Source organism: Oryza brachyantha, chromosome 1, assembly GCF_000231095.2.
Source record: "Oryza brachyantha chromosome 1, ObraRS2, whole genome shotgun sequence".
In the NCBI taxonomy this organism is placed as follows: Eukaryota; Viridiplantae; Streptophyta; class Magnoliopsida; order Poales; family Poaceae; genus Oryza; species Oryza brachyantha.
The window spans coordinates 15,848,175-15,874,836 of NC_023163.2; the positions used below are offsets into that span (position 1 = coordinate 15,848,175).

Genomic DNA, 26,662 nt, shown 5'->3' on the forward strand with positions numbered 1-26,662 from the left:
TATAAAAAGTTTTAGTTATGTTTAGATTCATCTATTAACCAATGTATATTGTTTATATATACATGTCTAGATTCATTGATATATATATGAATTTAGGATACGCTAGAAAATCTTACATTATGAAACGGAGTAGTGTCAAATTAACTTTACCAAGGATAAGGAGCTTAAGAGGGGTATCAATTTTCCTACTGTGCTAGATTTGCGTCTGACACCAATTTAATTAGCAGCACTAAGTCGGATGAAAGACTATCTGACTTTTTGAAAATTATTTAATTCTATAAACAATAGAGATAAACGCTAAGACGTTAAAAAATTACTTTAGAAAGGTAAGATGATAAACTTATATATCGAAACTTTTTTACATAACATGTATCGTTTTAGTAGTTTAGAAAGAGTGGAGAATAGTCTGCTAAAACAACGCATCCAATACTACGTACTGAGATTAATTATAAATTTAGAGACGACATCTTTGGATTTCCAAGAGCCAACAAAAGAAAGTTGGTTCTTGACCTGCTCGAATTGAGCCTATTCATTAAGGCATGTTCAATGGTAGAGCACATTATGAGCTCTATCTTAAGTTACGTCAGTAGAAAAAACTACACATAAAGGACAGTCTTTTAAGTTGACTATTCGTTTTATGCGCCAAGAATTAGCACACGTACAAAACATATTTTCTGGTTGTCTGTTTGTTTTTATGCGTCAAGAGTCGATGTTTTGCTGACTTCATGCAAAACAACCACTTTTCTCTCTTCTACTATCTCTCTTTCCCACGTCAGTGAGCATGTACCGATAGAGATGACAATGAGTTTTCTTTGTACGTGCCCTTAAACCTACATATCGCTTGGATGGCGTAGATCCCAAAATTATGTCACGTATCTCCAAAACTAAGATGACACATGAAGAACAAACAATAATCGTTAGATTCTTATTTCAACAATAGTACAAAGCATTTCAGATCCTCTAGATCAAAATTGAAGAGTTTTTATAATAGAATTAGTTCTATCGGTCTTGCATTTCCCAGAGTGTCTGAGGTCTTTTTAGCCAGATAAAACAGGTTGTAGAATATATTTTTTCTTTTCGTTTTGAGGCCACGCTGAGCTGGCGAAACGGACGGACGGCAGAGAACGCACTGTCGCGAGCGAACGGGCCCGGCCAGTCATAAGCTGGCGGCTGGCGGTGAGCCAGCTGGCTGTACGAGCGTGCGTGGGCCCCACCTTGTCAGCGAGCGGGCGAGATATCAGAGTCCTTCTCTTGTCGCCATTGGTCGGCCCGCCCCCGCCTGCTCCCCTGACTCGTGGGGCCCACCTAAAGTGGCTTTTGGATTCAACGACTTTTTTTTTTTGCACTGTCTTGTTAATCAGAAGAATTAAATATAGTCTGATAATAAAATTAATTGTATAAATAAAGACTATTTCATTAGATAAATTTTTAAATCTAATTAAGCTATGATTAGCAAATGTTTACTATAGCATCACATTCGCTAATTATGGACTAATTAGGCTCAACAGATTCATCTCACGAAATAATCCAAAGAATATGGTGAGTTTTATTACTAGTCTATATTTAATATTTTTAGTTACTATTAAAATATTCGATATGACGAAGACTTAAAAAAAAGTTGAAGGGTAACAAAACACCTCCTAAAACACGGACCCCAGGCCCAGAGGGGACAAGAAATCTAGGACGGACCAAACGGATTAGTTGGAGTTGGGGGTCAATCAGGGAGGCCACCATACAACAAATAGTAGTACAGCTCATCAGGGAGGGCAGGGCCCCATCCTATAGCCTCTTCTGTTGCAACAGAAAAATTCCTTGTACTATACTAGTAGAGCCGTAAGCCGTTTTCGCAATACGAAATTGCAATGCAGGGGGTATCATTGGGAGATATTTTTATTTTATCTTTGACAATGTGCACCCCTCTTGAAGTAGCATTTTAAAAATGATAGCGTGTTACTGTTAAAAATGACATCTATTTATCGGGGTGATTGTTTGGTTTTTTCTAAAAAAACCCGAATGACATAGTTGCAAACAAAACATAATTTGTGACTAAATTTTTATATACATATTCTTATCAATTAAAGAGCCAATGCTCGAAAATAAATTTCGGTGAAAACAATCCTATATTTAACTCTAATTTTCAGATATAAAATTTATTTTGACGTATAAGATGGGGTGCTATGTGTAGGCACCAATAGGGGGTTCCATGGTATGAGAGATCTTAGTGTGATTAAACTCCTTACCTGCTTTACATGTGTATAGAGAAGTACATGATAAGTAACTTCTGTCAATGATAATAAATCAACATTAGATTCGTTGGTGAGTTGGACGTAAGTTAACAACTTTGTCTGTTTCATAAAGTAAGACTTTGTAGCATTATATAGATTTATATGGATACTAATAAATTTGGATATACATATAAAAAAAATAAGCATTGATATATAGATAGCATAATTATAATTTTACTGATCTTCTTGACGATGATCAACCCGTAATATTGAGAATGAGTGTCAAGGTATATCAAAGAGGTGGTGCCAAGGTACATGCCAATGTGAGACATGCCAAGATCAAGCGTCTACTGTTGTGTACTAGCATAGATGACAATATCACATGTACAATGACATGTACGATGAGGCGGAGAAATAAGTGGTCGAAGAAGTGTTCAAATCCCTTAATAAATGTATTTGAAAAGAGTTACAAAAAGTTAACATATTGTGTGAGTTGGGTTTATAAATGGAGTACCTCCAATATACTAACACAAACAAGGTACAACCAGTAGAGAACTATTATGTTCATTCAATTTGACTTATGTAGCTATATAAGAGCTTATTCGCTTTGGAGAAATTTACCCATAAGAATAGGAAAGACAGAAGAAGAAGAATATGAATGCAAGACACATCAATCCATTAAAAAAATTAAGAGGTTTCGGTGATGAAAATTTTACTGTGTTTTCTTTCCAAATCTTGTAGGAAATAAAAATTTCCTATGATTTTCTAATATTTTATTCCTACGTACGAATGATTCTCAGTGAAATCCAACCATTTGATTTTATCCAAAACAAATACTAGACCCTAAATGTTACACATAGATCCCGCACCACAAATTTTATATACTCATATCTCTTTTCTTACAATACGTATGGACACCACTATGAAAAATAGTTTGTACTATCAATCAATAATGGGCACAGACACTATTTACTTGTCATGTCTTACTCAACTTGAGTGCGGCTGATGGGCTCCACAAGACTCCTTTACCAATCTTAACTGATCCACAAAATTAAATTTGAAAAGTCCGAACCATCCTTTAGAAAAAAAACCTGCATTTTCCCTCTCAACGAAAAACCTCAAAAGAAAATAATTTTTACTTTCGAAAAAATAAAATCAGTGGCGCAGCTGGCGGGACCCACCACCCAGGCTAGGCTCCAGCGCCCGGAACGGAACGGCACGGGGCACCAATAAAAAGGAGACGTTGGAGAGGCTTTTCGTTCCCCTCAAAAACCCCCGAGCGGCCGAGCGAAGCGAACCGGATTCTTCTCCTTCTTCTTCTCTTCTTCCTCTGCACGGAACAGCGCCGCGCCGTGGGGGGAAGCGAAGTCAGCCATGGCGCCCGCCCCTCGCCTCCTCCCCCTACTCCCCCCTCTCGCGGCGCTGCTCCTCTGCGCGCACCTCGCCGTCGCGGTGGCGCGGCCGCGGATGGAGCCGTGGGACAGCAGCGACAACCTCCTCCTGCCGTCGGAGCGGGAGTGGGAGCGGGAGCGGGAGCGCAGCGTGGAGGATGAGGACGCCGCGGAGGCCGCCGTCGGGACGAGGTGGGCCGTCCTCATCGCCGGCTCCAACGGCTACTACAACTACCGCCACCAGGTGATTTTACGCGCCGCCGTCTCGACCCCCCGCACACCTCGAAGAACACGCAGTTCATCGCGGCACGTTTGGTTTGATCCTTCGCGTCATCGCGTGCGTGCGTGCGCGCGCTTCCGATCCTTTCGTTGGTTCGTTTCGCGGGACTGGTTTCATTTCCTTGGGTGCTTGCGTGCATTCGACTGGTTTCATCTCCTCGGGTGCGTGCGTGCGTCGCCATGTAATGGAATTAATCCGGCTCCGTTTCGTCGTAGTTGTTGTCTCACTGATTCGATCGTATATTAATATCAAAAGGTATAATACATGGCCATAATTAAGGTGGGATTTACCGCGGCGAGGCGATAAATTACTCGAAGGATTTTATTTGGTGCGCGTCTCATTTGGCGGATGGATTGGACCCGGATGGCGTCCGTGTTCATCCTACTTTACCATGGTTTTATGTCAAATTGGAAAATATATGGTGGGGCGGGTGGGTGTTGATATTTAGCTGACTTCTGGGGCCCGCGACGGTTGCGTCGCCTGCACGCGTCCGTGACCACTGGTTCGTTCGTATAACCCCTGTGGAAAATGATAAGTACGGTTCTTGTCAATAATGATAATCTCACTACTACATCAGTACGAAGAAATTAATTCCTCATTCATTGCAGTGTTTGGGGTGCATGTCAATTTTGTTTTTGCATGATTTGAGTTTACTGTTACTGTAGTTACTGGTAATTTACTACTGGCATGATGGTTCTTGAAATTGCGCGTGGTTGATACGCGAGTAACAGATGTCGTGTGTTCATTTGGGTTTTGATACTTGCAGGCCGACGTCTGCCATGCCTACCAGATCATGAAGAAGGGCGGGCTCAAGGACGAGAACATCATCGTCTTCATGTACGACGACATCGCGCACAATTCGGAGAATCCGAGGCCCGGTGTCATCATCAACCATCCCCAGGGTGGCGATGTCTATGCTGGGGTCCCGAAGGTAACCGTGCATGTTCATTACTTCATTCTGCAATGGAATTACTGGTGCTATAATTTCTTGGGTTGCCTTTCTACTTTCTACGAAATAGTTGCAGAAAGAAATGCTATCAGTGATAAGTTTCAAAAAAAGGAAATGTTACAGTGCGACGAGCTGACGATAAGATTGAAAATGACTGAATGCCCAAATTTTCATCAATCTTGACGTCTTTTGCCAACTTGTTGTGAATAAGAAAGTCATGATTGATCCATCACAATTTGGAGGTGGCAATGAAAGAATATACTTATTTAACATAGCCTGAACTGTAACTAATGTAAACATCTCAGCTGAACCAACTCCAGGAAGGACTAATGAAAAGCAACCCTCACCATATGGTTTTCCTTCTGTTTAACTTTAGTTTCATCTATTTTTAATTGTATAGGATTACACCGGGAAGGATGTTAATGTCAAGAACTTGTTTGCTGTTCTGCTCGGCGACAAAACTGCTGTCAGTGGTGGGAGTGGCAAAGTTCTGGACAGTGGCCCCAACGATCATATTTTCATTTTTTACAGTGACCATGGGGGTCCTGGTGTCCTTGGTGAGTACTTATTGCCTATAAATATATGAAAACCAATATGATCAGATATCGCTATATACATGCATGTGTAATTAGAAATGATATCTTTCTCTCTCTTTTAACCTTTTCCAAACTTTCAGGGATGCCAACCTATCCATACCTATATGGAGATGATCTTGTAGATGTTCTGAAGAAGAAGCATGCTGCTGGGACGTACAAAAGCCTGGTATCAGTTTTTTTTTTTTTTCTATTCTGCTATCAGATTTGTTTTTAATGGTCGCTGCTTGTAACAATGGTCTGATGAATCAGGTTCTTTGCAGGTCTTTTACCTTGAAGCCTGTGAATCCGGAAGCATCTTTGAGGGTCTATTGCCTGATGACATCAATGTTTATGCCACCACTGCGTCAAACGCAGATGAGAGCAGCTGGGGGACATACTGCCCCGGGGAGTACCCGAGCCCACCTCCGGAGTACGACACATGCCTGGGGGACTTGTACAGCGTTGCTTGGATGGAAGACTGGTACTTTATTTCTTGTAGTTCCTCTCTATCTTTCCTATCATTTTGATATGGCAAAATCCTATCCTTATCCTGCCAGTTTTCACTCATGTGGAATCAATTTTGGCTGCACCCGCATCAGCTAGTACTTTCAGCTGCTGTACAGAGGCGTTCCTCCTAAATGATTTTTCAGTTAGCATGACACTACTTGGTTACCTGCTGTTGAGTTAATTTAAGACAGTATCGATATGCATGATTATTTACTCCTTTGTGCACATGCGGCAGAATATGTTAATTTGCTTACGATGTTTCATAACATGTGATGGGGTATGTAGTGAAACTCTTTTTAAAGAATACGCAGAGCATGTGATTGCTGCATTCCTTATCTGACATCTGAAAGCTAATAGAAATAACACAGAATAGATGTAGAATCTGCTAGTCACTTACATGCTCCACGAACTACTGCTAAAGATTGGCTGGACATGAAGGTTTTATTTAGGAGAATGGAATATGGTCTTACCTAGGTGTATTTGCAACTATAATCAGGCTGTATCAAACAAGGAGTTCACCCATTTACTGTGAATCTGATAGACTTGAATAGTTGAATTTGAGGCTTGATTTATGTTGCTCCATATTTTAATATGGCATCAGCGGTGCATAGATGAAAATTACTGTTCGTTTGAGTTGAGTCCAGCAATACGGCCATTTATTTTCTAAGCCAACTTTTGAACTTGTATACCAACTTCTTCTCATCTGAACCTTTATACATTTCTTTCTATGCTAATGTTTTGTACTTTGATCATTGACAGCGATGTCCACAACCTGAGAACTGAATCACTCAGGCAGCAATACAATCTGGTAAGCATTTCAGACCTCAATTCCTTTGGACTCGCAGTCGTGTTCCCAGGTACCTAATGTAGCCCAATGGTTATGTAGGTCAAGGAAAGGACATCTGTTCAGCACACGTATGACTCTGGTTCACATGTGATGCAATACGGTTCTATAGAGCTGAATGCCCATCATCTGTTCTTGTACATGGGTTCCAATCCTGCTAACGACAATTCTACGTTCGTGGAAGATAACTCATTGCCATCGTTCTCAAGGGCTGTTAATCAGCGGGATGCTGACCTGGTTTACTTCTGGCAGAAGGTTTGTAGTTTTATCATGATGAATTTACCGATCTTGATTGCTATCACAATTTGTGTTGTCCAAAAAAAAAATGCATCATTTCCATAAATAAACCAGCTGATTGTTACCTTTTATGCTGTGTGTAGTACCGGAAATTGGCTGAGGGTTCTCCTGAGAAAAATGAAGCTCGGAAGCAATTGCTTGAAATGATGGCACATAGGTCTCATGTTGACAACAGCGTTGAGCTGATCGGAAATCTTCTCTTTGGCTCTGAGGAAGGTCCACGGGTTCTAAAGGCTGTTCGTGCAACTGGTGAACCTCTGATTGATGACTGGAGCTGTCTCAAGTCTATGGTAAGCCTCTATTGGATTTGGCTTGTCATCTAAACTGTTCAGTTTCACATTTTGAGTGCTCTAGACAGTTGCTTCACTTTCGTAGGGCTTTCAGCTCTTAACTGCTGAATATACATGTGCTATGCCTATGTTGCATTTTTCTAGAGCTAGTATGTGATAATAGATTTGTATTAGCGACCTAATATGTGTCTGCATTTTCTTCAGGTGCGGGCTTTCGAAGCACAATGTGGCTCACTGGCGCAGTACGGAATGAAGCACATGCGGTCCTTTGCAAACATCTGTATTGCTGGCATCTCTGCTGAAGAGATGGCAAAGGTTGCCGCACAGGCTTGCACCAGCATTCCCTCCAACCCATGGAGTTCCACCCATAGGGGCTTTAGTGCTTAAATCATAGGTGATGGAAATTTAGCAAATATTTCAGCTTCTGCAACATACCCAATTATCTTCTTTTGCCCATTGGGACAGTAGTGCTTGAACCTTAGGTGAAGTCTGAAGAACAGTGCGCATTATTTCAGATGTTCCACCATACCAGATCACCTATATTCTCGATCTCTGGTGTACATACCATAGCAGGAAAGTGGTTTGGCAATATTACCTGCCATCATCGCTGTACATACTTATAGCTTGCTATGTGTAGTTCGTAGTTACATATAATATGATAAATGCATTGCTGCTATTTTTTACATCGCTTTATCAAGTTCTGTCGTCTTCCACTCTAGATTCCGTTCGTGTTCAGACATTCAGTGTAGCTGGTTGTATTTTGCTCGAACTAGCACAGAAGTATGTTCCGAGGAAAAAAAAACCATTATCTAGCACAGAAGTATGATGGCTGGAGAAAGGTTTTCCTGACTCCTGCAAGTTCTCGTGAAGAAACAGGACAATCTCCAGGGAGGAGTTGCCACCCTGCAGAACAGAGTTGTTGAACTAACCAGAATGTTTGCACTGTTTATTCAGAGCTGGAGAAAAAAGTTGTTCTTAAGAGCAGGACAAAAAAGAAAAAGAGAGAGAGAAGGGACCAAGAAACACAGCTGCCAGATTAATGTAAGCCTGTACAAAATACATTAATTCAACTGAAATTCGGTTATGGTCAGAACCTTACAAGTACTAACAACCATGCATGATATACTAGTAGAATCTGTCAATCAAACAGAGAAGCAGGTTTTTGTTTAGCCATTCTTTGCTTTGTTTCCTTTGGCAGGGCAAAGCAAAGACAGTACCATACCAGTACTACCAAAGTGTATGTCGGCCATAGTAATGCTTCTTTAATCTTTGGACAGCACATGCAGTGCAATATTTCAATTCAGACAGCAAAGCGGCTGGCTCCATCGACACCAGAGAAAAAAAAAACAAAGGCCCCATCTGTATATATATAAAACAAAATCAACATTATCAAAGATGGTAGGAATTGTGGGGGTCCCAACAACTAGTAAAGACATCCACAGAATGTTCTGTGAAATCTAAACTCTTAGTAATCCACTCCTTCGGTATTTTAATAGATATCATCGTTAACTTTTTATTACATATTTGATCGTTCGTTTTATTTATAAAATTTATATAATTATGATTTACTTTATTATGATTGAATTTATAAGTAAATATATTTTAAGTATAACTTATATTATTTTGCATATTTACATAATTTTTTTAAATAAGACTAATGATCAAACGTATAAAAAAAGTTAATGGTATCATCTACTCCCAATTCGGAGGAAATACTTATATAGCACTAACTACTAAGCATAAGACTTCTCTAAGTTAGCCACTGATGCCATTAGAGTAGTTGAAGGATTATTTGCCTATATTTTGTTGAGCAAATCATGTAGCATTCAAAAGGATCTTACAGAAGCTTCGCTAGCTTTTTGGTTAGCAGCTGATGATGATGATTATACATTATAAGCTTAATCATCCCAAGCATAATGATAATGTGACAGTCTGACAGACAGAGTCTGAAATGTCTGCGATAGTTTAGATTTTTCGGCTGGAAAGCAGCAGCGAGACTTATCATTGCTTATTTATATATACTAGCAAATGTGCAGTGACATATAAGTCCATACCAAACGACGACGTAACGTACGTGACAGTCTCTCTCTACTGACAGCGACTAAGTATCAAGACCGACAACCATATGCAGCAAAACCAGCCATGCAATCTCAATTTGCCTCCACTGATACTACTTAATTTCATAATATGTGTATGCCCAGTATGCATAACCTAGGAGGTAGGAAAGTAGTAACATTTCACACAATTACAATTTCATAATACGTGTATTATCCAATTCAAAATGAATGAATCGCTATTATTGTCTCGTGCGTCTGTGTAAGTGTCTTCTTCTTATTTAGCATGAGATGAGACTAGAGGTGTTAATGGGCCAAACCATTTTGCCTACAAAATTTAAGGGCCGCGTTTAAAACGGGTTGAAAATAAAATTTTGTAGAGTTTTGAACTAAATTTTTTTAAAGAATTAAATAGGATCGTGAAATAACTCACACAACTTTGCCTATTCCTACCCCTGGATGAGACTGATTCTTAGGGGGCGCATTCACACGTCCTCTTCAATGAAATCATGACAATTAAACCTTGAAACAGAAGGATCATATATGTACATGTGGTAGAATAGACCGAAAGGCCCACGCAAAAATTAGACTTGAAACACAAGAGAAAAAATCATGTGCTCCAAGAAACCGAAACGTCTCTCACCCTCTCTCCCTATAGTGTACTGCTAGGCATGCAATTCTTGAGTGTATTATTGGCACAAGTAATTAACAAGAGCTAAACTTGACTTGCATTGCATATATGATTACTAGGCCGGTGAGGACCATGGATGTTTGTGTGGCTGGATTAGGTTTGACAGCTATCCTGACATGAAAGGTGCAACTACCACACCCTTGCATGGATGAGCATATGGCTCTCCAATAGCATAGGCTGTTTCATGGTTAGTGGTCAGATTAGCTAGCTCAACTCTTGTTCCATCTTGAGAGGAATCCCCTACCTTCCAAGATTACTAACCTAACAAGTAACAACAATTAATCTTCACTCCATGTTGGCATGCTGCACAGCTGTTCGATTGTACTTGATTTGTATTATCGATTTGTTACCAACAACCGGTTGCTTCAGATCAGTGCTACTGCTACTTGTAGCAATACATGAGTTTCCATATATTCATTCTGTGGACATAGTTTGCCTAACCAAATTAAGATGCCAATATTGTTGCACATCTGCAAAAGTGTGTTTAATTAGAGAGGGATTTAGGTGGCTAGGTAAATGTCGCCATCCTACACCCTTTTATCTGTGTTTAATGGCAGACAAGTAGACAGCAACAGTCCATAAAAATCGCAATCGCAGATGCAGCACCACGCTACTGAGTGTCATCTTTTGGTTTTTTTGTTAAAAAAAAGCCAAACAGTATATTTGTAAATAAAAAATAATTTATAAACATATATGTTCTTAGCAATCCAAAAACAAAGACTAAAAAGTAAATCAAACTTATAGAAAAAAATCCAAAAACAACTTCAATTAAAATTAAAAATTAAAAATTTGACATACGAAAGATACGAAAAGATGTACACTTAGCTTTCTCTTCAGCAAATGAGAGAGAGAGTTTTTGTGCGCGACTACATGTGTTTGTGTGGCCTGTGAATGAACCACACGTCGTCGGCTCGGATGATCCATCCCCTGCTGCAGTTGAAACCGATCGACCATACATACATACATGTATATACAAGCATCTGTGTTTTGATCGCATCGCACGCACGATCGGACATGTTCTTCACCCCCAACGCCCGTATGTGCGCCATGTGTGTGTGCGCGCGCTCTCGCCTCTCCGTGATGCGTCAGCCACCGGTCCCTTTCGGGATGTGATACTCTGCAGTAGTTGCTACTGCAAAGAGCATTAGTGAGGTGTATTTAGTATATCTCGTGACCGTTGGATCGAAAGATATATATGGATAAGATCTAGCGCTATAATATTTGCTACAGTAATAAACCGTGTTTTAAAATTACTGCTGCTATGGTGTTCTGTCATTGAATCACAGTTCCGCTCATATAAACAATGTCCATCTACAATCTCTCTGTAGTAACGTAGAGGAACCGGACCCGTCCTCTTCGTCCACCGATCGACTGACAAGGGGACTTAAGGCAAGAAGAGAATGTTGGGATCAAGCTGAACCCATCTTTTCGCTTTTATTTATATCTAGAAGCTAAAATTTGAATTTTTAATCTTAAACTTTAGAGTTAATTTTGGAGTGTTCACCGAAGTTTATTTTTCAGCCTTTGATTTTTAGATCGCTTATTCACATGTTAAGGGCGGGTGTCTTGAATAGGAAAAACTCTTGTTCACGCGTGACTTTTTGGAGGAAATAAAAAAGGATGCTGCGCCTCCCATTGCCACTCCGTTCTCATTCTACCTTTCGAGTACCCGAATCAGTAGCGTATCTTTTTTTCCTCTTAATCTTCAAACTGCATATTTTAGATGTGGCATCTCTACCAGATTTGTGATAAGATCGACATCTTATATATAGTTCTGTGAAAAAAAGATAATTTTACGATATAACGGTTTAAATGTGTAGTTATGATACGATGATTTCTGAATATGTAGTTTTACGATTTTGTAATTTAGATTTGTAATTTTATGATGATTAATTATATCAAAGTGTGTGTTTCTGCCAAATTTACTCTCAACCAAAATTGTGTGCGGCTTTGAGTCGGAGCAGCGCCAGCATTGCAGCCGACCAGCACGCAGCCGGCACCGGCATCCCGCCCCACTCGCGGCGCGTAAAAAGCAGCGCATTTCCTCCCTCCCTCTCTTTCGTTTCGCTGCTGCCCCATATCACCCCGTACGTGTCGCGGCGCAATGCCAACCTTCGCAGCGAAGCAACGCGAACGCAACGCACCCGCGTTATTTTAACAGATTAAACTCAGTGGGTCCAACGTATTTACAAACAAAATAATTTATAAAAAAATTATATATCTATTCTTATCATCTGAGAGCCAAAACTTAAAAAAACACTACAATAAAAATTCTAAATGTTTCTAACTTTAGCTTATAAGCATAGTTCTAAACGAAAAAGATAATGGTATATGCTTCCTCGTCGCGCGCTAGAGAGGAAGCACGGGGCTTTCCAGGGTGGCGAAAAGTGCAGACTCGCTTCCTCTCTCTCCGCCAGACCCAGTGTGAATGGCCTTAGGACTGTAGTACGGATCTACGGTACGGCTGCGCACTTGGCACGGCGAGGGACGTTTTTTTTCCCCCTTTTTTGCTGCGCGATTGCGGCGTTCACATGGACACACTCTTTTCTCGCGGCGCTTCGTTCGCTTCGGCTCGTTACATGCTGCCGCTGCCCCGTGCTTGCGTGTGTGCATCTGCGCGGATTGCATTTCGCCTGGCCTTATTTACTCGGTTGCGATCTTCAATCTCCCAAATATGGTAGCAATGTCAATCATCGCACGGTCATACAAACCCACAAAAATTACTGATTTTTTAATTTTATCTTTACGCTTCTGTTTATAATTATAGACAAACTTAAATTATAACTTTAAATTTAGAGTTAATTTAAAATTTTATTTATAATATTTTAAACCTTTACTTTTATATTGCAAAAACACACATTTTACAGTTTTATTATAAATTATTATTATTTTTAAAATATGCTTAAAAGACCAAACGATAACCCCTCTAACCGCCGATATCGACTTTAAAGCTACCATAAACAGAAAGATCATACTGCTGGTTGCGTACTGGAGTACAAAAACCAAAATGAATCGCTCTTCCTGTTCACCAGAAAACAGAAACAAAAACAAAACCCCGAAAATAAAGTCTTTTTTTCTTCCAACGAACAAAACCACCCCCGAAAACCCAAACCCAAAGCTCTCGCCGCGGCCAGCTGTCACCAGCGAGCCCTCGTCCCCGGCGCTATAAATACCCCTCGCACCCACACGCCTCCTTTCCCCACCCGAGACCACGAGCAAAAGCGAATTATATTATTCGCCGCTTTCCAGAACCTTCTTCAGTTCTTCTCCGACTCCGACTCCGACGACCAGTCAGCTCGAAGCGATGGCCGCCGCCGCCGCCGGATCCAAGGCCCTCGCCGTCCTCGCCGTCCTGGCGTTCGCCGCCATCTCCGCCGTCTCCGCGGCCGACGCGCCGGCGCCCAGCCCCACCTCCGCCGCTGGGGCCGCCGCGACGCCCCTCGCCGCCGCGCTCGTCGCCTCCGCCGCCGCCTTCCTCTTCTCCGCCGTCCGCCACTGAGCCCCCCCCCCCCTGTCGATGGGGATCATCCTCGGCTTACAACATCCGCCTCCGCCGCCTAGATCTACTAGTACTATTTATCACCATTACTATTGTTACTACCACCGCTAGCTAGCGAATTTGTTGGTTATTATTATTATTATTATTACTGCTATTATTATTATTCCTGTCGCATTTTGCTCAGATCTGCCGCTTCTAGCGCGCTGATCTGTGTTCATCGGTTGTGTGCGTCAGTGCGTGTGCGTGCTTGTAGATACTTTCGTCTTGAGTGCTCTTCTCTTCTCCTCTGTTCGCTTTGCCCGCTACTGATTTATATTACTGCTCCCACCCATTTCGATCTGAGTTGTAACTGTTTTCGCGACTCATTTTTCTGACGTGATTTCCTAGTTCACTGTCGAGAATTTTTCTGTGCTGTGACTTCTGAATTCACTGGCGAGATTTGTCGATTGGCAGCAGGCGGATTCGCTGTTCGTGATCAGCGAATCGTGAGATCTACGCTGCTTTGGGGTTGCTTATTAATTTTTTTTATCGCACAAGTGCAAGTGCGTTCTGGAAGATAGTGCGCGTCTTGTTTCGAGTGGATTGATGTTTGGGTGGGCAATTCTTTATTTGCCACCACAAATCTTTCTGGATTATTTTAGATTTGTACGGTGATACCCACTCTTGGATATCTTAATACCGCTATATGCATGTGGCGGTGGGGGATTACGGGATTTTATTATTGGAGGTTGATAGTTTAATAGTAAGACTACTAGTTTATCTTCTTGTTCAAATAGAACATCTGGCGTTCTGGAAAAAAAAAATCCTATACATTCCTTTGGAATAAAGGAATGTCTCTTCTAAATTCCTCTGAAATTTCTTACGAATGTCTCAAAATGTAGGAATTTTTAGAGACTTTTCAACATGAGGTTTAATCTCTAGGAAAAAATTAAAATGTCTCTTCTGTTTATGATTGCTCATGTAGTTTTCGTGTGTTTCTCAATCCGGACTTCGTTTGTTTTTTATAGGGCACTAAAATCCTGCGTTCTGAGAATACTTTATTCCAAAGAAGCCTCGATATCTGGTAATAAAAATAAAAAACTAGGAGTAAAAACTCAATATCTGGTAATTAAATAAAAACTACCATCAGTAAACAATGAATAAAATAAAAACGACGATATCTGGTAATAAAAATAAAAAAATTAGGAGTAAAAACTCAATCTATGTAATAAATAAAAACTACCAGTAGTAAAAGAATGAATAAATAAAAAAAACTACTAGGAGTAGACAAGGAACACTGGAGAGTAAACAAAGAAATGTGGTACTCAGATATGATTGTTGCACATGTGGTGATATAGGCCATAGGTCTCATGTATTTCACCTCTTTTGGACTGACTGACCGGTAGTTTGGACGGACTGGTTGAATTTGGCTGCAGGCCCGCCCCTCCCTCTCACAACACAGTAACAAATTATCGATGTTGCACTTCCATCATCTAGAAGTATAAAAACAAATGTAACAATGTTTTGCCACCTATTAGTACAGTCACATTAACAATGTTGCCCTCCATTCAGTTTGGAGGAATTTCACAAAAAAATAGAGAAATTAATTGTTTTTTTTCTAAAATGATATAAGATTTATATGTTTTGTAGAAGCGCTAAAATACTGAATACTGTGCTGAATAAGATTTGAAAGGTTTTACATCTCTGTGGATGTATTACCACATTTACCATTATCGGCCATGTTCCAATTCCCCTTTCGCACCAGAGGAAACGAAAGGGGAGAGAAATGTGGCAGAAGAAATGTTATAAACCAAAAAATAATTTATGTGTGTTTCTAGTGATCTAAAAATAAAAACTACAAAAATAAAATATAGTAAAAACTCTAAAATAACCTCTAAATTGAGATTGAAATTCTAATTTTATCGTCTAATCATAAGAAAAATAAAATAATATGGTTGAAAAACACATGGTACCCCCAATCCCAAACCGCCTGTACAGGTAAAAGGAGAGCTTTGATTTACTGCTAAAATTTACCGTGTGAATGGTTGCCTTTAGGACATCCCCATGTATATATCTTGTTAAGATTGATAATAGCACGGATCCCACAATCATATTATAAGCAGTAATGCTAGACTTCACAGTGTGTTATGTATAGGATATTAAGGTTGGACCCGATTGAAAAATAAATAAATAATCAATCTTGAATCCCAATGGTGAGTTGGTGAGTAGAAACATTGTACGAATATGTACTTTATTTGCTTATTGCTAGCAACAACACAAAAGACCAGGTAGAAGTTAGGGGGATTTAGTTATAAAAACATCACGTCGAATCTTTAAACATATAAATAAAATATTAAATATAGATGAAAAAAATCTAATTACACAGTTAGAGGAAAAATCGTGAGACGAATCTTATAAATCTAATTAGTACATGCTTAGCTATAAGTGCTATAGTAACCAACATGTGCTAATTACAAATTAATTATGCTCAAAAAATTTGTCTCATGGTTTCCAGACGACCCGTAAAATTTAGTTTTTCATTTGTGTCCGGAAATATCTTTTAACATCTCATCAAACGTTCTTCGCGAAATAAAGAGGGTCTTATTGTCCTCTCTCGGAGTACTTGTTGCATGATATCAACGAAATATTTGTTGCTTGCGACCTGGTTTCTTCCCTGTTGTGTGGTTTCCCTTAGTGTTAATTTACTGTATAAATCTTGCCTTGCGTTCTGACACTCCCGTGCGGTAATTTTCCTTGTTTATTTGTCTGCCAAATCTTTGTTTCTTTTCATTACCTGAGAGCAAGTTCAATAATATAATCAACTACTAACTTCAAATTATCTATAACCAATCTAATAGTCAATTAGAGCAAGTTCAGCAGTCTAGATAGTTATTATCTATTTGTAACACAGAGACAACTAACAGACAGTGTGTACAATGATCGTCTGTTTGATCCTCTATAGACAAATTAATTTATCCTAGAACTCCAAAAATCATGGTGATTCAATATACAATTTGATCTTTGTAGCCATTTTATTATATACATCAGTTCACTCCAATGAAAGATGCCCACACGCGCTCATGCGTAGCAGATCCTTGCCGCCGTCGACGAACGACATCGCCTCCGTACAACGTGCGCTGGCCTCGTCGTATCGCGTGAGAGCACGCGCTCTTGCCGTAGATGGATGAGACGACGCAGCGTTCTCTCTCCTCAATTAATCCCTTTCATATCAGCTGATTTTCCTCGGTTAAACGCGAGTCGACGACAGCCGGCTCGCTGCTGTACATGCGCTTATTATACCATAGTTACTTACTTTATTATTAATATCTGATTCCACTTACCATACATAGTATGTATTAGAGTCTGTACTATAGCTAGCTATGAATCTGTAGCTTGTTGTTGTTCTCTTCTCCCTGACATATAATCTGCTATTGTACTGCACAATTGCGCGAGACACCGGGGAGGAATTTGATATGAATGGCTTATCCTAGCATATCAAACAAGTTGAAATCACCAGCCTCTGTCGTTATCTCTCGTTTACTCTACTGTGTAGGCCATAGCTTTAACCTAGGCAATTTTATTTAAAAAATGTTTAGATCATATATGGTGGTAAAATTGGGTATGGATTCTCTGTATTTACTGCTGTACAGTAAATAACAAAGTTTAATATATGGGTGCACGGAATATAGGGTACACATGTTACGTACCTATTGTGCAATAGTACTGCAGCCAATCTCCATCGAGTAAAGATATCTTTACCATCGGCATTTTTAACTGAAGCTTTTCATCTCAGATTGAGGTGACGAAAACAAGTCTCGTGCTTATGTCCAACGAGGCTTTTTGCTCGTGTTTTTTAACATTTTTAAAAAAATATCTTAGGTACCATACTTTTCAGTATAAAAATTTAGTATCTCGAGATACGATATATCTTGGGTATAAGAAATTTACGTATTTTAGAACCTCAAAGTACTTCCTAAGGATGTTCTTAAGATAGTTAAAAAAACCTTTTTGTTAAGAGGAAGAATAAGACACAGTTTTACATCGCCAAACAGTAAAACTAAAAGTATTAAACCATCCTCTAAAGAAAGGTTAACTAAACTGAAGAAACGAGCTTTCTAAGTAAAACCTAACATAATCTAACAGCAATAAAGGCTACAGATAGAGAAAGAGAGAGCGCTACAGCGTTGCCTGGACAATTACATATTTGGGTCTCTTCTAACATACACACAACTTAATAAACCGGTAATCTCCATTGAATGGCACCACGAAAATGACATAGGTGGTTATCGATTGGTTTTTTAAGAAAAAATGCAACGGTATATTTACAAACAAAAAACAATTACTGAATTTTTTTATATACGTGTTCTTAACGATATAAAAACAAAAGCTGGAAAATAAAATAGAATAAAAATCCCACAATCAACTTCAAATTTAAAGTTAAAATTTTAAATTTTAGCTTATAAGTATAAGCACAAACAAAAGATGAGACAGGTAATTTCAACCATTTTTTTCTTCTGCTTATGTTTATGGAACAAAATTTAAATTTTGAACATTAAATTTGGAATTGATTTTTGAGTTTTTTCATAGTAGTTTATTTTCTAGCCTTGACTTTTATATCACTGAGGACAAGTTTCATTCACGAAATATTTTGGTTTGCAAATATACTATCTGGTTTTTCCAAAAAAGGAAAAAAGATCACCCTTATAAGTTCATCATTTATATTTTTAGAGTAGATTTTTAAGTGAATAATTTTATCGTTTATATGATTAACAATAAAAAACCAAGTAATATTTTATCTCTTCTAGCAACAAAAGAACACAGTCTTATATTTTAATAAATGACACCGTTAACATTTTTACATATTTGACCGGTTATCTTATTAGAAAAATATATGCAAATATGTGAAAATATAAGTTATAGTTAGAATATATTTAGTGATAATATAATCATAATAAAATAAATAATAATATAAATTTTTAAATAAAACAAATGGTTAATATGTATTAAATAAAACGAATAGGTCAATGACATCATCTGTTAAAATAAAATATGGAGAGTATAATCATGTCTATTCTTTGCAGCTGTCCATCATATGAGAGAGAGAGAGGGAGAGAGAGATTTGACGATCAAGTGAAAAGGGACATTTAGAAAGAAACTAGCTGACTCCAAAGTCCAAACTTACCAATTCCCCATTCCAAACGGCATCAGCTCTTCACTCGTTATTTTTTTTTTGTATCATCGATTGTTTTCCTGATTTGTATGGGAATTCTTTGGATGTGTCGGGAATTCCAAACACTTGAATGACATGTCATCACCTACCCCTAAGAAAAATTACACTCCGTTAGTTTCATAATTACTATAATTATTAGACTTTTTAGTATTACCAGATTTATCTATTGATCAATATATATTATTCATATATGACTAAACTTTTTAGCATCCATATAAATCCAAACACTAAAAAGTCTACATGAAACAGAGATAGTATTACATACAGCTCTTGATCCGATACTTAAGTTAGGCCATCTTGATTAGAAGAAAACCGCATATTTAAGTTACATGATCGTACAATATGATCAATTATAACCCAAGCTTATACCATGTAAATCACCAACTATCTCTACATTAGCCATACTCAAAATAGAGATTTAAAGTTAAAAGATCCTATGTACTACTACTTATTCTGTTCTAAAATATAATCATTTTACGATTTAAATTTGATATCATAATATAAACATTTATGCATTGATTCTCATGATTTTAATCACACTACACTGATTACATAGCTAATCAAATGCTTACAAATGAAGTCTAATGAATTTAAAATCCACAGATTGACCACTGAAGTGCCTAAAAAGAATTTTTTTTGACACCTTCTTAGACTATGCTAAATAATGGCATAATCTAGAAATATATATTTTAGAGCAAAGGTAATACATACTAAATGGATACCACAAATATTAGGGTATTATTTAGAAATACACTAATTACTATATAATGAAAACGGTAATTTCCATCGGGATATGGGAATGGTCGGTGGAAGAACAAAATCGTTCCCGTATCCATTTCCATATATTTTATCATTTTTTTTTTGCCTTTTCGGTTACCATTAGCAAATTATTCAATATATAAAAAACCAGAAATGAACGTTGTTCGGCCGGGAATTTTCGTCACCGTTTTCACCCCCTACCAGTAATCTCATTTGGCTGTCAAAAAAAATGATATAACTTCACTCAATGTATAATTACTAAACTAAACTAAATTGCAAGGAGAAAGATGCTCGACCCCTTCCCCTGCCGTCCATGACGTCAGAAAACAAGGGGATAATGGATCAAGGAACAGAGACGAAAGAAATTTACTAAGCCTAGAGCTTAAAAATAAAATATAATTTTTTTATTACATTTTAACTAAAAAGCAATAATTTTCTAATGAATTTTTTTCCAGGCGTGGGGCTCCAGCCGCTCCCGCCTAGTACCACCCCTTTTGAGGAAGATATATAATTTTTCCAACACTTTGGTCGCCTCTCAATGAAATGGGAGGACACGGATCAGCAATATATCATTCTGTTAATTAACAAGAGAAGCTCTCAGGAGTAAAACAAATCTGTAACAATAATGTTGATACACAAAGGCGAAGAGAATGTTTAGTTGTGAAATCTCGTTGCATCAGCGAAACTCCGAAGCAACCGGATAACAAGTGTCAAAAACGATGCGTAAGAAAGGTAGTTTAACAAGGTTGTCAGGCAAGAAAATAAACAAGCCATGTGTCAATTTCTCAACTAATGATGGAGTTATAATCCTGTCTATTCTTTGTAGCTTTCCATCATATTAGAGAGAGAGAAAGTTGACAGCCAAGTGAAAATGACATTTACAGGAAGAGAGTAGTAGACTCCAAACTGAACAATTCCCCGTTCCAAACGGCATCAGCTCGTCTCTGATTTTTTTTATTGGGTATCATCGATTATTTTACTGTTTTGTATCGGAATTCTTTGGTAGTGCTGGGAATTCCGAACACTTGAATGACACATCACACTTACCACTAAGAACATTTAATACTAGCTATATTATCTAATGAATATATACACATATAAAAACTTATATACATGAAATTAATGGATAAATCTATATATGATCGAAAAAGTCTTACTGCATGTAATGGATAGAGCAATAAAAGTGACACTATAGGTCATGTTGAGTAAAAGAAAAACCAGGAATTAATATAAACATTTAGTATGACATCTATTTTTTGACATGAGTGTCTTGTGCTTTTTTGTGAAAAAATCGTTAACTTATCTTAGATAAGCTAGAGGAATTAACCGTGGATACAATTAACCTATACAACTCAATTATCGCATTAGATATATGTTATGTCAAAGGAGAGAAAAGCAAAGCGTAATGTATATTTAGAGCGATGCTACACGTCCGGCTTCAATTGTACGATAACGGTTTGACTTGCGCTCACTCTGTCCGCGCAATGAGTGTTGCGCTCGTCTCGTCCGCGCCGGGGTGAGCCATTTGAACCATACACGAATCATACTATCAGAGTCATACGCGAAGCATTTTCTGTAGGTTTATGACTCGTTGTAGTAAAAACAACAAGAAGCTTCGTAAGAGAGTAAGGTGGACCACGTTAATGTTCTAGTAGCAGTGCTGAAGGACATAGTTTACTTGCGACGACCTCACCTCGGCCATGCATGAATACCCCCTTCGCCTATGCGGAAGCAAACCCTTGTTCTTCCGTGGTGCTAGCTGGGCAATGTCGTTCAAACCGAGTGAGAGAGACGATCAGACGAACAAGGTGATGCAATGTAAAGAGAGTGATGCTTTTTCTCCATTGGTTGTATTGGGTTTGTGGACTAGATTGCATTTACATGATGTAAGCTCAGAGAATAAAAACACTGAGGCCAAGCCAGGGACTGATGATCAGCAATTAATTCAACCGCGCTAGACTAACCTTGAGCATTGTGATTTTACAACTTCGGTTACTCTTTGGTATAAAATCGATCAAATTAAGATATAATGAAGAGATAATTTAAGCATTGTTTCAATATATGGTGTTTTCTCCATCTATTTACTGTATCTTTAAAAAAAATTATTTTTGGGTTTTCCCTGTTCCTTACCACAACTTGGCCAAAAGTTATATTTTGCAAATAAAAAATAATTTATAAATAAAACGTGTATATATGTATTCTTGGTGATCTAATGGTTAAAGTTGAAAAATAAACTTTGGTGAAAAAACTCAAAAATCAAATATAAATTTAAGGTTGAAATTCACACCATGTTTAGTTCCCAAAAACTGTCCCCAAAAATATCACATCGAGTCTTTGGACACCTAAATAAAGCATTAAATATACATGATTATTAAAACTAATTACACAGTTATGGGGAAAATTGTGAGACGGATCTTTTGAGCCTAATTAGTACATGATTAGCCATAAGTGCTATAGTAACCAACATGTATTAATGACGGATTGATTAGACTCCAAAGATTCATCTTACGGTTTTCAGGCAGAATCTGGAATTTGTTTTGTAATTACGTTTAATACTTCAAATGTGTGACTGTACGTGTCGATGTGACCTCTGTCCTAAAAATTTTTAGAAACTGAACGTAGCCTCTTATAAACATAAGCGGAAAGAGGGGGTGAGAGCTATTATGTTAATAGATAGAGGCCGCGTTCGGCCAACATGGTTAAGTTAACTTAACCCCTCGTTTTACGAGTGCACGCTTTTCGAACTGCTAAATGGTATATTTTTTGCAAAAAAATTTTATAGGAAAGTTGTTTTAAAAATCATATTAATTTATTTTGTATTTTTAATAATTAATTAATTATGTCTTAATCTATTACTACGTTTTTCGTGCCAGTTAAGTTAACTTACCCACTCGTTACCCCGAACGCGGCCAGAGAAGAGGTAGTAGTTGAACTCTGTTATCACGCCTTCTCTTGAGTAACCGAGACATATGATCCAAATTTCCAATATTCCTACTTACAAATTCCGAAACAAGCTCTTAACTACATCAGAATTTTGTAAATTTTGATCAAATTCCGTAGGGCAGCACACAATTCCCCCTTGGTTTCATTTATGGTTAAGACTGCATTGATCGGCGAAAGGAAAAAAGAGGGCCAGCAAAGCAGGCGGCCACCACAGGCGTGGGCGTGGCAGGCAGCCGTCCCCTTTCCAGCACCAAAACCAAACCAAACGTCCAACCCGTCGCAACGCAACAGATTATACGCTGTCGCGGTGGGCCCCACCGCCCTAATTAATCGAATGCTTCGCTGTTAAGCCCCCCAGAATCCCACGTAACCCGGAATTAATAACGCGATTAGCCGGCGGCGCATTACTGCAGATTTCAAGCCCCAGGCTGTTAATGCCTACCTGCCTATAAAATGCCGGCGCGACGCCCTCCTCCCATTCCATCGCCGCCGCCGCCGCCGCCGCCGCAGACTACGCATCTCCATTCTCCAGCGCCCGCCCGAAACCCTAGCACTCGCCGCCGCCGCCGACGAGTCGGTCCAGCCAGTCAGCCAGCGGGAGCAGCAATGGCCAGGGTCTCCGCAGCGATCGCCCTCGCCGCCGTGGCCCTCGCCGCGCTGGCCAGCGTGGCGTCCGCCGCCGACGCGCCGGCCCCCTCCCCGACCTCCGGCGCGATGGCCGCCGCCGTCTCGGCGCCGCTCTCCGTGTGCTGCGTCGCCGGGCTCCTCGTCGCGCTGCTCCGCCACTGAAGCGTGTCTCCCCTCCGACTACACATCGCGGCTTCACTTCACTTGAGATCTAATAGCAGTATAGTGTTCGTGTCGTGTCGTACGAGGTCTTACTTAGCATTAGCATCAGTTAGCTTAGCCATGAGATGGATCTGGTAGTGTGGCTAGGTTTCGCTTGAGGATTTGAGCAGGATTATTATTATCATTATTATTAAATTTTATTATTATTATTATTTGTTTTTTGTTTTGGTAGGATTATTTTGGTGTGATGATTTGGGATGTGTGTATTACTCTATTGTGGTGACATTATTTTCATTATTATTAGTAGTATTGCGGATGTGATTTGGTGGGTGTTGGTGGAACAATCTGGAGATGTGTGTGTGGTGTCGGGGACACGAGTCGCACGCGGGATGGACGGAGGATTGAATGATGGAAGGGGAAGCGAACGAGGCTGGCTGGTTTGCTGCGTGAAGGGCCGGCCTGGGAGGGAGGGAGGGAGGGAGGGAGAAGGAAAGGGCGGCCGTTGCGGGGTGGTCCCGGCTTCACGTGGGAGCAGTTGGCGTTGCTTGCGATCGACCACCTGGGCCCTCGTCTCTCTTTCTCGAATGCCACTCAAAGTATGTCGATTATTATATTAGTTTCGGAATCGGTTTAGGAATCCTCCGTCGTGTAATAGTTTTATTTTTCGTTTTTCGTGTCATTCGTTTTATTTAAATTTATATAAAAATTTAAAAAAATTAATCACACATAAAATACTATTCATATTTTGTTATTCAGTAATAATAAAAATATTAATTGCAAAATTTTTTTAAATAAGACGAATAGTAAAAACATTGTATTAAAAAACTGAAAAATAAAATTGTTTATGGACGGAGGTTGTACCGTTTACAAGCTACAAACTTTTGTAGGAGTCTTCTTATTGTTTTAAAAACAAATGTTATAAAATAAAATGTAATAAATCTCTTTAAAAATCAACTCTAAAAATTATTTTAAGTATTTAAATTTTGGATTGCCGCTTGTGCTTATAAGTTGCCAAAATGACCAGGCTGTAAAGCGTAGATGTCCTCTATTTGCAAAAAAAAAAAAAAACTTTGTATTATTCATCTAAACACTTTGGTCGGCTGTCTTTTACTAAAAATTACAACTACTTAAAAATGATGCAAAATTCAAAATTTAATTACAACTACTTACCCTAATATGAAATTATTTGGGTTCAAATTAACAGCCAATTGTGCCAAATAAATGCAATCGGAGGAAGGATATATTACAATAGTCTTTTGTCTACTCCCTCCTTAAAAAAACAGCTTTTCGGTTTTTTTTAGCATTTGACCATCCGTTTTATTTGAATTTTTTTAAAAAAAATAGTCACACATAAAATACTATTAATGTTTTATCATCTAATAAAAATAAAATTATTAATCGTAAAATTTTTTAATAAGACAAAGAGTTAAACATTCTATCTAAAAGGAATAGGTCCAAATCATTCTTCCCTATATCTCTATTTGAGAATTCTATTTGAGAATTGGTTTGACATATTGCTGCATCGACTCTACGTTTCATCTCTACTGACCACCGGTCAATCTTTTTGCCAACGTTGATCATTTTACGAGCAAAAATTGATAGGATCAAAATCTTCATCAAATATTGATAGGATCAAAATCTTCATCGGATCAAGCTTCATCTTACTGGTCTGTCTTATTAAGGCATATATATAATTATTTTATTATTTTATTATTTGCATAATGGTTTTAACTAGTCTGATGATAAGGAAGAATATTGAATCGGCAAGCAAAACCACTTTGCAAAAATTACTCGGGCTATGTGGACAAAACGATAAAGTTCATGGGGGCTAAAATCCAGTTTAATAATTTAGCATTACCAAATTTTGGTTGCGTAAGGATGCATTTCATTACAACCTTACAGACATTAATATAGTTTTTAGAGTGAATATTTCTGGAATTGCCAAATTTTGATGTCTGGTTTTGGTTATGCAGGAATAGATTTGGCATTGTTTGAAGGTGATGTGGCTAAGGAAAAAAGATGATCACGTAAAATAAAATATCTCATTTGTGAATGACAAATAAATTAAGTATTAATTATTGCAAACTTAAAAATAGATTAATTCAAACTTTTATTTATATTTGTTGTAAAAATACATGGTTTAATAATTTAAAAAGCATATTAATGGAAATGAGGATACTTTTTAATCCTATCCATCGTAAACGAAACCACCCTTACCAAAATTTAGCAGAGAAAGTGGTATCAAACCAAACAAACCCTAAATTAATTGGCATCAATATAGTTTGGCTCTCGATGGGTTGAGAGCTCATCTTTTACTCATGTAAAATGGAGTGATTTATTAGGGGTCTGATTAATTATAAGTATTGACTTGAACTTAAGCTATAGATTACTACAATGTTATAAAGAAACTTTTATTCAATTTTTTAAAAAAATACATCTTTTAGCGGTTTAAGAGACACGTGGAAGTACACTGAACAGGTGGCTTACCATCTCACCAGCTATGTTGTTCATAACTTCGTATGATGCAAAATTTAGATCTTATGTTTCTGTCCGATCTTCTGAATGCTTGAAAATTATGGAGGGTGATTGTTTGGTTTTTTCATAGAAAAAGTCAACCAACATAGCGAAAAATATTTCTGAATAATATTTTTATATACATATTCTTAGTTATTTAAAAGTCAAGGTTGAAAATAAACTTCACCAAGAAAACCTTAAAATCAACTCCAAATTTATGGTTGAAAATTTAAATTTTGGCTTATAACTATAAGTGAAAAGATGAGGGCGTACGAGAACATCACTTGTTACAAACATAATTTTGGGAGAATTTCTCCTTGGTTCTAAGCACCATAGGAATTCCGTCGGTTGGAGTAGGAATATTTGGTGTGCCCGTAACCAGGGGCGGAGCTAAAGCGAAACAGAGGGCGGTGTTATTCATTTGTTTTTAGTGCTTTGAATCAGGTATAAATTGTTACGAGTGTTTGAATTTGTATTGAGGTAATGCATATATGATGAAAGCAATAAACTCTAGCCAAAATTCTTTCCCAAGGGGGTGCCTGGGAACCCCCTCAGAACAAGTAGCTCCGCTCCTGCTCGTAACATATCATCGTCTGGAATCTGAATGCCCTAAACACTTAGAAGAATTAAGCAAAAGCGCTTATAAAATTTTTATATATGTATTTTAGTGATAAAAATAAATATAAAAAATAAAATACAATAAAAGAAACCTACTATCAACTCTAAATTTAAGTCTTAAAATTTAAATTTTGATTTATAAATATAAACCTAAGCAAAAAGATGGGGCTTAATATTTGTCCATGCTAAAGGGTTGTTTGGATACAGTGATTTTTTTTAAGTTCTTAT

The 26,662-nt window shown here is 38.3% G+C and overlaps 1 protein-coding gene across 1 annotated transcript; it reads left to right on the forward strand.

Moving 5' to 3' along the window:
• The first annotated feature begins 3,498 nt into the window (after nucleotides 1-3,498).
• Nucleotides 3,499-8,055, forward strand: LOC102702520 (vacuolar-processing enzyme). Its single transcript, XM_015843420.2, has 9 exons — nucleotides 3,499-3,860; nucleotides 4,663-4,827; nucleotides 5,246-5,402; nucleotides 5,522-5,607; nucleotides 5,702-5,901; nucleotides 6,687-6,735; nucleotides 6,814-7,026; nucleotides 7,152-7,358; nucleotides 7,563-8,055. Exons 1-9 carry the CDS (start codon nucleotides 3,600-3,602, stop codon nucleotides 7,743-7,745), a joined length of 1,521 nt encoding a protein of 506 aa, XP_015698906.1. The 5' UTR covers nucleotides 3,499-3,599; the 3' UTR covers nucleotides 7,746-8,055.
• Nucleotides 8,056-26,662: the final 18,607 nt, after the last annotated feature.

Coding starts and splice junctions, on each gene's coding strand:
- LOC102702520 (XM_015843420.2), top strand. CDS start 3,600: ATGGCGCCCGCCCCTCGCCTCCTCCCCCTACTCCCCCCTCTCGCGGCG. Junction 6,736..6,813: donor TCAGGCAGCAATACAATCTG/GTAAGCATTTCA, acceptor ATGGTTATGTAG/GTCAAGGAAAGGACATCTGT. Junction 7,359..7,562: donor GGAGCTGTCTCAAGTCTATG/GTAAGCCTCTAT, acceptor CATTTTCTTCAG/GTGCGGGCTTTCGAAGCACA.